At 40.1% G+C, this 17,591-nt stretch overlaps 1 protein-coding gene across 4 annotated transcripts in view; it reads right to left on the minus strand.

The window, feature by feature from the left end:
* Positions 1–1,774: 1,774 nt before the first annotated feature.
* Positions 1,775–17,591, minus strand: part of gabra2b (gamma-aminobutyric acid type A receptor subunit alpha2b) — a 53,063-nt gene continuing 37,246 nt past the window's right edge. For all 4 annotated transcript variants that reach the window (XM_084718786.1, XM_084718784.1, XM_084718783.1 and 1 more), the window contains 3 exons: positions 7,190–7,342; positions 5,692–5,894; positions 1,775–3,378 (listed from right to left, as the gene is read on the minus strand). In XM_084718786.1, coding sequence (XP_084574912.1) covers positions 3,070–3,378; positions 5,692–5,894; positions 7,190–7,342 — 665 coding nt within the window. In that variant the 3' untranslated portion in view covers positions 1,775–3,069. The remainder of the gene's footprint in view (positions 3,379–5,691; positions 5,895–7,189; positions 7,343–17,591) is intronic.

Genomic DNA, 17,591 nt, shown 5'->3' on the forward strand with positions numbered 1-17,591 from the left:
TAAGATTCGATCAGGATGTTGGAGAAAATCTGAATTAAAAATAAATATATATCCGACAACATAATTCGTAAAAAATAAAATAAAATTCTAGATTTCATCTTCATGCAAAGTTTGATTCAACAATTAAAATTAAAGGTTAAATTAAGCTGAAATATTGATGTGAAGCAAAATCATGTCACTTCATGAGAAAAATAACACAGAGTATCATATATGGCTACTGATATGGGGCTGAACATGATAATATACAGCAGAGATCGTGTCAGAACGGGTTTTGCTTCGCCGAATACAGTTTGCTCATAAATACAATCACTGGTTTTCCCTGTTATTTTGTTGCTGATGGAACTGGATAACATGATGACTGTATATGGCTTTCTGGGTTTAAGTGTATAAAACAATCAACCTGCACAAGAACACGAGATGAAACAACAAATCGATGATAAAAAAAAAAAAATGTTCATTTAGTCCCAAATCCTGACTGCATCCTCTCATTTGAGGCTGTTACACAAAAGGTTTGCTGGCAGTGGAACGTGACAATCATCCACACATGATTCACTCAAGTTCATGTTGGCACGAAGCAGTCCTGTGTTTGCAGTCCTGTCCCTTTAATATCTGTGATTATCTCAAAATAGCTCCAGGGATCATGGAATGTGTGTGTAAACAGTCAGACGTTGGATATGAATTAATCACCTAAAATCGCGATGGCAGACATGCTGGTTAGTGCCGCCACAGTGCTCGAGTCAACACCAAACACATCCGCACCGTCCTCCAGAGTTACAACCACCACGTTTCAGCCAATAGAAAGCTGTAATAAACCACAAAGTGGGAACCAACAAGTGAAATTATTTGGATTTTAATCTTGCTAAAATAAATAAACAGATGAAATAAAAAAAAAAATCTGAATAATTTTAAAAATAAATTGTGATTGAAGCTTATTAGTGTGCTTGTGAACAGCATCTTCTCCTTCATGCTTCTCTCCTAATTTGTCTTTTAATAACTTCTTTAGGTTTGGCTGTCAAGAGAGGTTCGCCTTCAGTGTCTTCTGACAGAAATCCCTCCGTGGTTAGGTTTAAGAAATCATGGTTTGGATTGAAATAGAACATTTTCTGCCAGAAAGGTCTTTGCTGCAGAAAGCCCTGAAGATTAAGGGCTGGATTATACGTCCAAACTGACATCTGCGGACACTACTGGACGCCGATTAGTTCTGTATATACTCCTTTTTGTAGGATACATGCGCAGTAGACAGGTGTCTTTAGCGGCTGTGTGGACAAATCTGCAGAAAATTCTCCTGTTCACAGAGTAATGTAGATGTAATACCAGTTTAACTTCTCCCATGTGCTTAGGTTAGTAAGTTAGCGTCTTAGCTGGCTGGTGAGGAAAGTCAAACAACTAAAATGCTGAAATCCCAGAACATTTCATCAGGAGCTGGTGGAGACCAAAACAGAGCTATAAGGTGAGTGAATACTGGACGTACATTTATAATGTGGCAAAAAAACCAACTATGACGTCATGATAATGTTGGTCCGTTTCTGCTGGATGCATAAATGCTGTGGGCATTTTGTTTGCTAAGAAAACTAGCTTTGTGGTCCTCTCCTGCCCTCTAGAGATCAATAAGTGATAAATGCATTTTAATTTTAATAAATAATGTTTCTATTAATGATCAGATCACACAATCATACATAAAAGATGAACTTCATAGACTTCCATTCTATCATTCTGTCAGATGCAACTGATAGTACTCAGAGTACCATTTATGGCTACTGGTATTCGCATTTAGTTATTAAGTTACAGATAGATATAAGGCTTCATCATAAAATTCTTTTCAATAGTAGATTTTAACTTGACAGAATGTGTGTAAACATGCAACTCATTTAGTAACGGCACTTTTTTGACTTGATGCAACTTTTTCCATATGTCATGGAGTTGACAGAAACATTAGCGATTTTATGTGATAATATATAACATTCATGAAATGAACTAAAACTATTATATGTAACACTTCTGTATTAAAATGTCTAAAACTTCTAAACATCTGTTACATATTTTGTTGAGCTGTGTCCTTCATCTGTCATCCCAGATGTTTACAGCAATGAACAAGCTGAAAAATCTGTTATTTATTCTTGGTAACGGTCCGTTTCGCCTCTGGTTGCTACATAACTTCTGGGAAAACACGACATGCGTCGGATACGTCATCAAACTGCGTCGTTTGTTTTTGATTTAATGTAAGAGAAACCTCAAGTGGCAAAGCTTATATATTGCACGTTTAACCGCTTGAGCTTTAGCCTCTAACACCTTAAAACACACTATCTGCATCTTTTGTAATTATTCGTTTTTCATATAGATGTCACTCCAAATGACACCACTGTAAACCCAGACTGGCAGCATTATAAAGTCTTGCATGCACAAGCACACTAATTTTGTATCTTCCTTTGTATTTATTTATTTACAACCTTTTTGGCTCGGAGTGTGTCAGTAATTCTGGAGGTCAGCGTCTGATTGCAGCCCCATACCTGCAGTCACAGATAATAAAAACAACTTTTACACTGTAACAATATTATACAAGTGTGTTTTTGCATTGGCTTGGACAGAAAAAAGAGTCAGGCCACTCTGAGATGGCAAAGAAAGTTAAGAAGTATGATATAATCAGTCCCTTTCACTCAAAAGAAAAATATATACTGTAATATCAAGAGAGTGGGCATTACCAGTAAAATTCAACACATTTAGAAGTAATCTTAAATAAAATGTATGTGTTAATGTTTATGTGTTTACTCTTCATTTGACTCGTATGTACAGTGGCCACATACTGTAACTGGAAACATACTTTCAAGGAAATATGCACTCTAATCGAAGTAATCACACGATATGTCACCATGAAACCATGAATATAAATATACATACACATTTACAAAAGCCAGGCTTCTCAAAAGTGCTGCAGACGGTGTAGAAAACAGGCGGAGATAGAGGATCACACTGCAATCCAGGACTTCACTCTGCAAAGGTATGTGTACACAGTTGCTGGAGGTATTTGGTTCGTCTCTTAGTCCCCAGACCAGAACTCATTAAAAGCGGCCTCTAATTAGAGGGGACCATGTCCTTTATAACGGGTTCTCTGTTTAAGTAAGTGGCCCAGTAGACAAGGTTGAAGCTGCCAAACAGGACCGGAAACAAAATCCTTGACATCCTGTCAATTTTGCTGACGCTGTTGAATGTCTTCTTGCTGTCTTGGGCTTTGCCGTCCGCTTTGGGCTTGTTGGGATCCGAAGCTCCGCCTTTGGCAATAGTTGGAAGCGTGCTGGAGTCCTTGGTGATGTTTGGCGCGTAGTTGGCCACCGCCACAGCGTAGGCATTGTTCTTCTTGACCACAGATGCCCTCTCTTTTTTCTGTTGAAAGACAACAAGGATTAGATGCAAAAGAAAAAAACAGCTTAAAAAGACAGAAACAACCCTGAAATCCGTCACCTGTCACCGTCTATCCATGAGTTTAAAACACATGTAAATGAAGGAGGCGATGGATGGGTTCTTGTGATGGATCAGCACATTTTGCCATGTCAGAATGAAGGCCAGCAAGGGCCAAACACATCAACGACTTGACAAGGATGCACTGCAACTTTTCACAGTTTTGTGTATTTTTCAGCCTTCTAACATTTCCAAGGACATTTGAAACTTACAGCACAGAGCAGGTGGACTGATACTCAGACAGCCACAGTGAGCAGGAGGAGGGAATACAGCAGATCGACATGCTGGTTCGTTTGGGTTAAAGCAGAGGGTCGCAAACTTTTTCATGTCAAGGACCCCCGCAATAAATACACATCAGACCCCAAATAATCACTTTAAATTACAGTCAATCAAAACAGCCAACGCTATTTCTTCCCTTGTTGTTCCATCTTCTTATAAATGTGATAAAAGTTAAAATATTCTGTTCTTCCTTTTTGCTGGGGACCACTTACAACCCAATCGGGGACTCCAGAAGGTCGCCAGGCCCCACCTTGAAAACCACTGGGTGGAAGGACCGATGTGTAGGGCTCAGTAGCATTTAGAGAAGAACCTACAGTGTAAAGGTTATCTATAGCCAGTGTGTGGTTTGTCTGTTCTGGGCTACTGTAGAAACACGCCGCTGCAACATGGCAGCGTCCATTCAAGAGGACTCGTACCTTCTGTACATGTTGTGCGGCTCAGTGTTTATACACTAATGAAAACAAGCTTGTTCTATTTCTGCCACATTCTGCAAAGAAAACAAATTAATAAATTTTACAGAGCTTTAAATATTACCGTTCTGTTGGAGGGGAGACACACTGCGAGATCTGGGCTTCATGTGTGGTCACAGTTGTAGTAGGTCAACATGCAGCGGGTCATGTGACTTTTGCATTTGCTGTAAGAATGCCCAGACTTTGGAATGCCCTGCCCGAGGACATCCGGCGTGCTGAATCTGTGCCCCATTTAAAATCACCCTCAAAACACACTTTTATGAAGCAGCTTCTTATTCTTGATTCTGCTTTAATTTGGTTTTATTCGGCTTTTTTTTTTTTTTTTTACTTTTTATCTCTCTGTTGTATTACATTTTATTATTTTCAATGTATTTTATTCTGTGTTTTTAATTTGCTTTGCTAAATCACACTTTGTCTCCTTTTCCACAGGTCTTTCATTGCTTTGCTGTTTATGTGTGTGCAACACGTAACTATTGTTGGTATTTTCTCAAATTTTCCTATAAACACTGTCACGTTCTGTTCAACATATCAAGAGACTCCAATTTATCTAAAATAATAAGAAGGATATCTGCTCATATGATGCTACTTTTGCCAACTCTGAACCAATCCTGAAAAGTGGGCTCCGGTTTCTCATGATAATTTGCTTTCTCTGTTTTTGAAAAGGCTTAAGGTTATCATCATTATTATTATTCATAGTAGTGGTGCCGTAGATAACGATTAAATGTCCCTCTCACAGAGAGAGAGTTCAGAGGATTAGAAGAGTTTGATTAACTACTTAGTTGTATTTTCGCCCTCATAGCGGAAAATTAAAAAATTAAATTAATAATACTGGATCATCACTGAATTCTGTTTTTTTTAATCCAAGACCCTTTTTTGCTTGATATGAATAAATGTGTCTACATGTGCTTCAATGATTTCTCCATGGATTCATATGAGGCTTTTTCTTCTTGGCTACTACTTTATTATTCTGCGTCTGTCATGTCAGCAGTTCGAGGGTTAAGTGCTTTGGCCCAGGGCAAACATAGTTAAAAGAGAAGAATGCATTGAAGGTTTAAAACTAATTTTCACTGGAATACTAACACTGCAACACTAACTAATCTCCTGTATAAAGTCTGCATGTTATCATGACTTAAATTACAGAAACAGTGATGGACAGTGATGCAGTTTCAACGTTGTTATCTTATTTCTGTCCAGGTGAGATAGAAATATCTTCAGCGCCATGAAAGGTAGCATTAGCAAATTTTCATTCCTCTGATATTTAATCAGAGTTTGTCATTTACCTGTGAGCTAATTAGCTCTCAGAAACAGTTGTAGCACTTTGGCTCCCCTTGTGGAGGGTTAAAGCAGCCATTATCACAGCTTCCCTCTGCCCCCAACAAATGTTTCTAAAGCTCAGCGAGCGGCGCCTTTTCCAACACACTGTTACCATGCTAATGAATTCTCTTTGAAAATGGAGCCTGTCAAAAAGACGTGTTTTTCTCCTCATTACCTTGTCAGTCACAACACTCTTTCCATCCCAGGCCCAGCCGCGCTTTGTGAAGTAATTGACGGTGGCAAACTCAATCAAAGCGGAGAAGACAAAAGCGTAGCAGACGGCGATGAACCAGTCCATGGCGGTGGCGTAGGCGACCTTGGGAAGGGAGTTCCTCGCACTTATACTCAGTGTCGTCATAGTGAGAACAGTGGTTACACCTGGAAATACACAAAAAGAAGTAATATTTCAGTATCACTGGTTTTGCTTACTGTATGTCGCCACTCCTCCTCTCCCTCCTTTCATTACTGTCCTTTTTATCTGTACAGTGTAATGTTACTGTTCGCCTGCACTTCCCTGATAACCACTGACCTTCAGTAATGCTTTAACTGCTCAGCAGGTTCAGTACATTTGGCCAAAGGACACAGTTTATTCTTGACTTCTGTACCTGTTTTTTTTCTTCTTCCTTTTTTCTTTGAGTGAACCAGTCTCCTCTGGTCACTGCTATTAGTTCCACTTGGCTTACAAACAAGTCCAACTGGATTGAAAAAAAAAAAAAAAACACTGAAGCCTCTAAGAAATGTCCCCTCTTTCCTCTTTATCCTGTTTTCTCCTGTGCCCTCCACTTGTCATCAACTTTCAGTCCTTCGCACTGCGTTCAATCCCTCGATGCTGACAAAGACAATTTTGACAAAACTTGCTTTACTTTGCTGTCAGATGGCCTCTTTTTTGACTGGAGACTGCCATTAGATAAGCCACTTTAATCACTAGTTTTACCTCGCAGATTACAGGAGTTGTTGGTCTACCACTGCCTCGATCTTTCAGTTTGTCTGTGTTACTTGGGCCTTTTCAACCGGCGCTTTTGGCCACGCCAAGCCAAACCGTACCGCTCCAAATTGAATTTCCAGTGTGTTTATCCCAGAGACGGTTTATCCACCCCTTCACAGCCGCTCGACTTGAGCCTCCTCGAGCTCGTCTTCAAGTAAAAGACACACCTTCAAGTGGGTAGCCCTGTTGTAATGGAAATGCAAACCCCTGCCGTGCTGACGTGCTGAGTCAAACTGAGTCGAGTGAGGCCACCTCTGTGTAAGATTAACCACAGTCACACAATAACACAAACTAATTAACTGCTATCTGAGGTAAATTTGCTGATTTTGCCATAGCAAAGTAAAGCAGTGAAAATATTCTAAATATAGCGTACCCTTAAGGTGTTGTATATATATATATTTTTAGGTGGGCCTCTTTTAAAGTGGCTGAAATACATTTTGCTGCTGACCCTGTCCACAGAAGTACATCGCTTAGCTTATTAAGCTTCTCCAATTTGTGGGCGTGCCATTGCCATCTACTGTAGATACACTGACAGTGGATAAATCTCTCATACAGCTTCAAATAATCTGAACTTAATGGGATAATGTGGGTGTTTCATTGAGATTCAGATTTATTATGCATTTGAAATGAATCTTCGTATGAAAGAAGAAGTAGAGGAGGGTTATGGCTGACAAAAGCAGACACTTACCAAACACAGTCCTGGCTGGCACTGATTCTCTGTTCAACCAGAAAGACACTTGGGAGAGAATGACCGTCATGATGCACGGGAGGTACGTCTGGATGACAAAGTAGCCGATCTTCCTCTTCAGATGGAAATGAGCTGTCATCACCGTGTATTCACCTGTGGAGATAAGAACCAGGGTCATTTTAAAGCACCACTACTGCAGCACCACTACGACTACCATTTATAATTTTCATTTCAGCGATGAATGTGCTCATATATACAATAATCTCAGTTTCTCTGAATTTGAATGGCCAGTGGCCACCTTCTCTTAAGGTGTCAGGTGATTTAAACTTGTTTTACACGCTTACAATCTTCATCTGTGTATGAAGATTACTGACGTAGTGACAAAGTTTTACATGAAATAGAAAACATGATCAAACCTTGTTACAGCAAGTCTGCCTTTGTTTTGTTTAAATTAAAAGGGTGTGAGTATGGAAGTTACTTTTTGGATGTGCACTGTTTTGCTTCTTAATTTTATCAAAAACAAACTACGCTGATACAGGTGTTGGTAGCTGTGGTCCAACTGTTCCCGAGCTACATGACCCAATGTAAGCACCTTGTTAATATGTTTATCTTGTACCATTTTATTAAACGTCTTAACTCATCAGTAGATCAATGTTTTCAAGTAAACACAATTTGAATAATTAAAATCTAGTTACCATTTGAATAGCTGCCTAATCTCCTCCAAAAATAGAGATAAACTTTTACTTTGAGTAAACATGATGCCTGACATCTAAAGGAATTTGAACCATATACAAAAGATAGATAATAAAACAGTAATGTCATTACTTTGATGTGTGCTTTTATGTGTGTTAGTATATAACTGCCCCCGACCACTACTCAAGCAGTTGGTGAGTTATGAAGGAACATGAAAATGTAATGTTCCAATTGCCCCCGGTCTCCCCTACTAAACATATGCATATATTTATCTTATGCATTTTTCCCTCTTTATTATGGTCCCTGCCACTTCTAACTATATTATTAAATTATAGAGAATGCACAGACAATAATTTGCATGGAGAACAAATAAAGCCACACATATACATGTTTACTGCTCCACTGCTGTCACAAATAATATCCTATTAAAAGAAGAGGAAAAATTTACATAAACTTAATGAGATGTTTCAAATCTCTAATGAAGCTCACTGTTGTTAAATTGGCCTGAAAAAACAGTGATTTGTTAAAATTAAAGATAAATTAGAGTTATTAAAGAGGACTCAACGCTTCGTACCAAAACAGTTGAATACTGAAGTGTTGTTCTGTCTGGATTTTCTGTTTCATAATGCGCACATGATTCAAGTCACAACAAATAAGAAAATAAAAACAATTGTCTCTTCAGGTTATGAAAAAGACACCAGCTGTCCATGATAGCTGAGTGGATGAGTAAAGTGTTGGAAGCTGACAGTGCCGTGTCCTTTTGTCCACTCCCACTGCACAGAAAGTGTTTTACATCCAAACTATCAGCCATGATTTCTCTCTTCCAGTCAGATTTAACGATGCGAGTGCAACCCCACGCCTCCCTTTGTGCCTCACGCTCATGTAATTTATATAAGCCGAACATTACATTTTTACGTGACGACTGTACAGCATGCAGCTTTAAGATGCCAAAGCAAGTCTTAGATATAGATTAGACAGCCAGTTAACAGTACATATTTGATCAAATAATCCATCCATACATAGAGAAGTAGGCAGCATGATTTCCTAGCCACCGAGCAAAGCCTAATAGCTGACAAGGCCGTGAAACAGTGCCAGTGCTGCAGCAGCAGGCAGGCCTTCCAAATGGAAGATATCTCAAAGAGAAGCCAAGATTAGACATGAGAAGAAAAAGATGTGTTACCCATGGCAACAGAACAGAGAAACATAGCTCATTTGCTGCGATTCTGAAGCGAAGGCCTTGATACACACTGCCACTTGGCAAGAGGAAAGTCCTTTTCAGCAGTGGGAAGGGGGGAGGGGGTGTCAATTCCAAGGACTAATCCCAAAAGATTTTTTATTCCCTCTTTTTTTTTTTTTTTTATAGCACTGTTGTTGTATTGCCTGCGTTTCTAGCAGTTATGTGAGGACTAATTCTCCCTCTTTCACCGTACACACAAACACGCACACACACGCACGCGCGGCACTGGAATTCAGAGGAATCGAGTGTATTCTCAGTACCCTATGGAGCTCTATATCTTCTGTAATTCAATTTGCATGCCAGCCCCGATGCCCGTGTTGTGGATGGGGGGGGGGGGAGGATGTACGACGAAGGAATCCACTGGATGTGGCAGAATTTTCTCTAGAGAAGCCTGTGATCGCTTCACCGAGAGGGAAGACAGTAATTATAGCATGAAGATGATAATCACGTCATGTTTCCTACAGATGTAGGAAACAACGCTCCTGCTGACACCGCGGGAATACCTCGCTCTGCACGGCGTCGGCTGTCCGACAGAGGGCACAGACTCACACGTGACAAGAGAACAAGAGATCATCAAGAGATACTTGACCTTCTGTTTTTTATCAGATTAACAATCTCGAAGTGAACTGAATGGGAAGGATAAATACAGGATGTTTATGAAAGGCTAGATTAAAGATCCAGTGTGTCTGATGTTCAGGGACTGATTGTCAGAACATGGCAGAAAAGGAATATAATATTTAGTATGTTTTCAGCAGTGCATAATCACATGAAAATAAGAATCATGTTTTCTTTACTTTCTAAGCTAAAATCGACAAAGCAAGCACATTTTTTCATGAATTTGGCAGCCACTGTAGTTTCTCCTACATGCTTGGAAGGAAAGAGTGAGACGAGTGCTATTTGGTTGCAGTCTACTACATCTTCATTGCAAGATGACACTAAATCCTACATGCTGGTCCTTTAAAAGAGACAATCCAATGATTTAGTATTGCACTTCTTTAAGCTGGTTTTTAATTATCAAAATCTGTGCAGCAGAGGTTGAGATATCCTGAGTTAACCAGACACGCCAGGTGGTCCGTTACACAGAACTATCTTAGAAGTCGTCCTTAGAAACCGTTTGGAAAAGGGCACGCACTTTCAAAAAAGCAATCAAACTCTTGCTGAAGTCGGTCGAAAGAGGAGTGAAAACATCTTCCATGGAGAAAAACCCTCAGTGCCATTCTTTCTTTCAATGAAGAAATACTCTCCAGTTCCGATATAACTGATGATATCACAGTATTCATGCTAATCTTTTCAGGAGCTGCCATTGTTTGTTCGAGACGAGTCGCTTCCATGGACACTTCTCGCTGTTGTCACACCTAAAATCACGCCCACAGCTGCCAGTAGTCCCTCCTAAGACGCTTCACCACTTTCGCTGACACAAACTGATAACTTGATGCCTGGCAAGATGGATTCTCACATGATCTTGTGATCTTGCAAATCCAGCTGCCCCGCAGGTAAATCCCGGGTCAAGCCAAACTGGATCCCATACTTCCCATAATGCAACTCAATAGCATCTTATGTTAGACCCTTCCTGGAGGGTGAGAATTCTCTGCACCTGCAGTTAGGAACTTTCTGTTAAATATGTCTCAGTCTCAGTCTCAGTTGGAAGAGCATGAGCAGACTCCTGCCAGCGGCCCTTTGCTGCCTGCATCAAATAAAAACTAACACAATTTGGCTTCATTGTTATGGTAGAAATTACTGGACCGAATGGATAGAACTCAACTTAGAACTTAGAAATATTTTAATTCCTCCTGTTTACCTTGGTACAGCACACTGAATCTTGTTGTACATGCACAATAACAATATTCGATTTGATTTCTATGAGGAAGAGGTCACTCATTGTGACAAACCCACAGAGAACTGTCATTGAACTTTGCAGTCCCCCTCAGCTTCAGAGAGCGCTTCAGCATCTTTCTGCTCGTTGTTTTGGGTTTCTCCCCTCAACCTTGTCGTTTTGGTTCACTCTCACCACTTACATCAATGTTGGTTTTGGCTGCAGAAGCAGCTGTTTGTGCTGAAAACGCTCTAAAAAAAACCCAGAAACCGTAAGTGCTCAGCACCAGATAAAGTTAGCAACTAGCTGGTGAATATAATGGAGGATTTAACTGCTAAAAGGGCAAATATTTCCCTCACAAGTTGGCGGAGAGCAAATACAGAGCTAAAAGGAGAGTAAACACTGGACTTATATTTGACAGATTCCAAATTAATGCTCATGTTGCTTCATATCTGCTGGATGCCGATGTCAATTTACGAGATGCTAATATAACAGTGTTGTTTCTGCTGACTACATGTGGCCAAAAAAGTAGTTATTTCTGATTTACCAAATGTATGCTCAGTATACTGTATAAATATTGCATTATTGCTGTTTTAAAAAGGTAGCGTTATATCACTGCTGGCACACTGTATTCAGTAAAACATTACTATATTTAGTTCTGTTCAGTCATGGGATTATATGTGTAATGTATGCACTTCGATAGCGAACAAAACAAGTGAGATTCATGGAAACTGGTGCAGTATTTGTAAGTGCTTTGTAGTTTTAAGCTTTCAAGTTGAACATGACTGTGTGACAAATAAATGTACGGTTGAATGGTGGGATTTTTGTAACAGTGTGTTGGTATGTTCAGTTCAGAGGCTTATGCAAGATGTCCGTCCCTGTGAAGCCCGAGAGCACATTCATTCGTGCCAAATGACCTAGTTTGCAAGTACGCTACACCAAACACTGACACAGTCGTAATGAATGATTAATTTAAAGTCAGCCAATCAGATAATGTGGAGTGACTAGTTAAACAAGAGAAACAGTCACTGGCAGGCATTCTGCCTTCTACCGAGGCATCATACACCACTTAACCTAGATAGGAGCATTTAGTGCATGAAAGGATATTCTTACTCAATGAAACTGAAGCAGGGATTCCCTTGATAGTGGCATGCAGTCACTGGGGAAACACTCCATACTGGTAATTGATACCTATAGGGAGTAGTGGTGGGGTGTTTGGCACCGGGATGCAGTTATCAAGCCTGTTTTTCTGTGGGAGATGCATTTTCTACATGTAGTTTGAAACTGAAAAAAAAAACAGCATTACTGCATTTAAATTCAGCCCAATACAGTGGACTTCCCTTTGTATTAAAGGGATAGTTCGGACTTGTGTATAGTCAGCGTATTACAGTAGACACCTACAAAAATATCGCTCTTGCTAAACCAACAAAAACGCCATAGGTGAAATTAGTTATTTTACCTCACAGAACATGGGAGTCACTGGTCTACATCTGCCTCAATTTGTTAGTTTGTTTGCATTATTGTATGGCTTTGGTGTTTTAAAAGGATAGCTCAGATTCACAGAAGTCACACAATAACACAAACAAACTAACAGATCGAAGCAGCGATAAACCAGCAGCTCCTGTTAAAACAACTGATTTTACCTGTGGAGTTTGGTTGGTTTGAAGAGAATGATATTTCCCTTTTATAACGGTGGTTTCCCATCAGGAAAGGCTGTCTGACGGCATAAAAAAGTGGTGAACATTTTTTTAAATATAGCATAAACTTAAACTCCTCTCTGCTTCTCCAAACTGGGGGAGCGCTGACCACCATCTACTGCTGTTAATACACTGATAAGTTCCTCATACAACCCCACATTAAATTCTCCGAACTATCTCTTTAAACCACTTTAATTACTCTATTATCATGATAAAGATTCTTTTAATGCTACGGGGATATCACACGTCATTTCAATAAATGCGGTCTTTGACTGTGGAATAAGAAAGCAGCTTTTGATCTGACACTTTTCTGATGCGTTCACCCAAACCATCCTGAAATACCCAGAAATTCAGCATAAAAAGTTCCAAGATTGAAAATTGGAGCAGCTTGTGAGAAGACGAGGACTCACTGTTCATGCTCATGGCACATAAAGAAGACGTCTAACTCCACAGCGATGCTTTGCAAACCACCCACTCCTGCCTCAACTTTACAGTCAAAGTCTGGAGGCGATAACCCCGAGGTCGATATCCTCCACCAGGAACAAACTTCTCAAACTATCTCACGATCATCAAATGTAACTCATTCTTTATATTCTCCTCAACTACGATACTCATAATTCACATTTCCACCACAGAATCGACTCTCACTCTTATTATTAAAGGTCGACACCAGTGGTTTTACACGTCGCAGCCTATTTAGTACAAATTACATGTTCTCCGCGTTCGTGCTGACCATTTTTTAAAGCAAATGTCAAGTTTCTGCGAGCTGACAGCAGTGACACAAAATGACAAAATAGCTGTATTTAAAGTAGAAACAGCACATTTATCAATCTTAAAAGATGCAGTTAGATTTTTAGTAACATTATGCACACATCATTTAGACTAAAAAAAAAAAAAGAAAAACACAGGTCTCCCCAGTAATTATAACACACCTACACATTATTATGATCAGTGCTATCATCATCCTGCAAGAACTGTTTCAAAGTCTTCTTCCATCATGTTTTCCTCAACTAAGTAGTATCGCTAAAAATAGATCAGTGCTGTCACTCAGTGAAAGAGAAGATTGTTTTCAGATCTTCTCATCTACAGCAACACCTTTTTTTTTTTTTTTAGCGAGACTTAAATGGTGGCATTGTTCCAGGCTTTGTAAAAATCCTGCAGCAAGGACGTTTATCATCACTGCTATTATTTTTAGGGATGTGATTACCCAGACATCCTCCTCCAGGCTTCCGATCAGTTTTAAAAATGATTTCTTAATTCAGATGGTTTAAGGTTCATCAAGGCTGCCTTGCTACGACCAAGATTTTTCACCGATTATCAGTCAGGCCGTGACATATAGGACTCTGTCTAACTCTAATAATGACTGGGTTTTTCTGCCCGGGAACCAGACGAATCCGTCAAGCTCATTTTTTATTTACTCTGGCAGATACAACCCCCCTGCCCCATTCAGGCAGAATTCCACCAGCCTTTGATAAACTCAAAAAATCACGACCGTTATACGGTTATATCTAAATGATAATTGACAGAGGAGCGTCACCTGTAGGGCTGGGTATCCGTTCTCAACACCTGTAAGGTATCCTTTGAAATAAATCAAGTAGTATAAAAATAGTATAAAGTAGTATAAAAACTTGTCCAGCCAAATGATACCTGCATTCAATCTTTTTGGTACCCAGTTCTGGAAAGAAAATGATGATTTATATGATTTTGCTCTCAGCCAATCACAGCAAGCAGTCATCATAAAGACGCACCTTTAAAAAAAAAAAAAGGTATCAAATGAAGTACTCTACAGGTATCTGTATCATTTTAAAGGTCCTGATACTGGTACTGATATCATAATTTTTTAAACAAAAACCAGCCATAGTCACCGGTCCAGATTTAAAAAGTCGCATTTCACACGTTCACATCTCTCATTAGTTGTAGGTCTATTTATTTGTGTCCAGTGAGCAGGTGCGTCCAGTGCAACGCCTCTAAAGATTCTGTTACTACATTTCCTATTTCTAATGTAGTAGTGCGCTGTTTAGCTGTAATACCAAAACGATTGCAACCAGGAGGCGGTCATTTTGTGTGCGGCTGGAAAACAGACCGAGCACCAGAATCATTTTGGTCTGCACATGTTGACAACACCCCTGGGAAATTGTAAATGAACTGACAGGTTCCAGACTAATTCACATTTGCAAATCAGTCTGGTGATGTCAGGCAACATATGAGGAAGTGGTTCACAAACCTTTTGGCTTACATGCCCCATGAATAAAGCAGCGTCTACTCATGACCCCCTCGTCACAGGCTGTCTGAGTTGTGAGCGGTTGAGAGCGATTTCCCCCTCAAAGCCTCGCAGATTGTTTAATTTCAATGACTGTGATAAGCCTGAAGAGGTACAACTATCCAGTAAGATTAGTAGCCTGATATCGCAAGACTAATTTACAAATTTAAATTAGTTTGGAACTTCTCTATTTATTTTCAATTTCCAAGTGATGTTAATAACACACACAGGCCAAAACGCCTCTGGATACAACAGGATTGACCTACAACCAATCAGGCCCTTGAAACATGTGATGTAGCTGTACTTGGTCCATTTCCAAGCAGAACACAGAACGGCGGCCGCCCGATCTTTCTGTCACTCTGTTTCTGTATAGTTATGTTTCTGAAAACATTTTAGGTGAGAAACAGGCAATGGATCAACACTGCCTGGTTTGAGTTTCAGGAGCCTGAGGTGTTGAGCTGGACAGACTTTCTGACTGGATGCAACTGGACAGACCTACAACCAGTCAGAGCAGCGAAATGAGTAACACGTGACGTTTCAAATCTGGACCCGTGATGCTCCCATGTTAAATAAGCGGTTGTGATTGGCTCAACAGGTTCCAAGGCTGGCGGGATTCTGTCTGAGCGAGAGGGAGCGAAAGACGTATCTGCCAGAGCAAACGAAAACATGAGCTCGACAGATTCCTCTGATTCCCGGGCTAAAAGATTAGAGGAAAAAGAACAGAAATGTGTGTAAGAGAACAAAGTTTTTTTTCCTTTTTTCCCGTCCCTTTAATCATCTTAGAAACACTCTTTATTTATCTTGTGACCCCTCCACTGCTTTCACCTCCGCATTTCTCTTGTTTCTTTTTAGAGCTTGCTTGCTGACCTCTGTTTTGAAACGTGCTATAAAAGTGCTTTATGATTAGTTTATGCTTATGCTGCCATGGCAACGTGCATTGTTACCATGGCAACATGCCCTGTGATAAATTGTGTCTGTTGAAATTGGCTCATCTGTCAGGTGTATTTTCAGGTCCTTCTGGTTCAGTTATCTTTGCTCTGTTACACTCACATTATTATTATTATTCATTATACTACAATAAGATTTATTTTGCAGTTACGTAGCAGATTAACAGCTTATAACATGGCATTGTCAGGCATCACCCTCTGCTGTGTCAACCGACGGTTAACCACAACCACAACCGCAGCAATCACATCTCACTGCACTGATCAGGCGGCCTATTTAAAGACATTCACATTCACTGTGTGTGCTGACGTGTGCTCTGCTGATGTTACTGCTGCTCCACTCCACCCAGCCTCCACCTGCTTTGGTTCTGCTCTGTTTGTGCGCACCCTGGAGGGCGTTTATTTCTAAGTTAATAACCATTGGAGGGATTATTTGCAATGGTCCCTGCATGTTATTTATCACTGTGCTAAGTGTTTCATTCTGCGCCGATGTACCGCCACAGCAGGGAGCCTCACGGAGAGGAGAGCCACATTGCAGAGTCGGTTTGAATTTCCATTTTTATTTGCTATGTGACATGATCGTCCCCAGCAGAATTAAACTTAAAACATGGGAGATAAATGGTAAACAACTAGAGGTAGATGACAAATTTCTTCTCCCAAGCAGCTCCAGCAGATGTTTTATTTCAAATGCTGTGGAGTCACCTTAAAGGAACACGTATCTTTCTGTTTTCCAGTCACTTCAATAATTATCCCTGGGTGGAGGCATTTTCTTTTCTTTCCATACAGGAAACCAGGAAACAAGAACACACTACTCTGCAGTCTGGCTTTATTCTCTCTCCAGTGGTGCCCTGTAAATCAGCGGTGGAGGACAAAAGTGGACACAGCAGTGTCACATTATCTTTTATTACATAAATTATTAATAGTGCCAATGCAAATTAAATTTTGTAGCACTGGAATAATAATGTTTTTATGTTTTTATGAGTTGTAAGAAATCAACCATAATCTGTTAAAAGGAGTAGAGGTTTATAATGGTTAAACTGAGCAAATTGTGAATGGAGTTTGTCAGGCAGTAAAGCAGGCAGTCACTGAAACCAAACTCCAGAGTGAGTGTTTTCGGAGCAGTGGGCTTCACAATAACAGGCTTAGCTCTACATTAACAGACAATTAACAGTTATAAACAGCTGATGTCATCACTTGTTATGGTCAAATTGCAATGTTGCTCTCTATGGCTACAACTAGCCATAGAGAGCATAGACTAGACTAGACTAGACTGTATTTCACTCCTTTATAATTGCAATAACATCGTTTTGTGTCTTAATATCGTAGCCACTGGTGATTCGCACCCCTTCTGTAAAGGCAGAAATTCTTACTCCTAACTTACAACGTATTACATGGCCTTCATCAGTGATTTGCTTACTGCCATCATATAATCTGCAGTCACTGGGTGTCAGATTGCTTGTCACTCCCAGCATGTAAAGGAAAACAGCTGCCAACCTTCATCCCTCCCTCTCATCTGTCAACATGAAGCCGGCCAGCCTCACAGTGTCTCAGTATGTAAATCCACACTCCAGGCTCCTTTATTTACCGCAATTTACATCCAATCTCAAATATCATCTTTGAAGCTATTTCTCCTTGCTGTGCCCCCCACCCCTCCTGTCCCGCTCATCTTCACACAGAGAAACACATATAGACTCGTGTAAACACAGCAAACTCAAGTTCTGGCTCCGTTTCTTGGCCTCTGTGCTGTTTGCATGAAAT

Source organism: Lutjanus erythropterus, chromosome 5 (genome assembly GCF_056507025.1).
Source record: "Lutjanus erythropterus isolate fLutEry1 chromosome 5, fLutEry1.hap2, whole genome shotgun sequence".
Lineage (NCBI taxonomy): Eukaryota > Metazoa > Chordata > Actinopteri > Lutjaniformes > Lutjanidae > Lutjanus > Lutjanus erythropterus.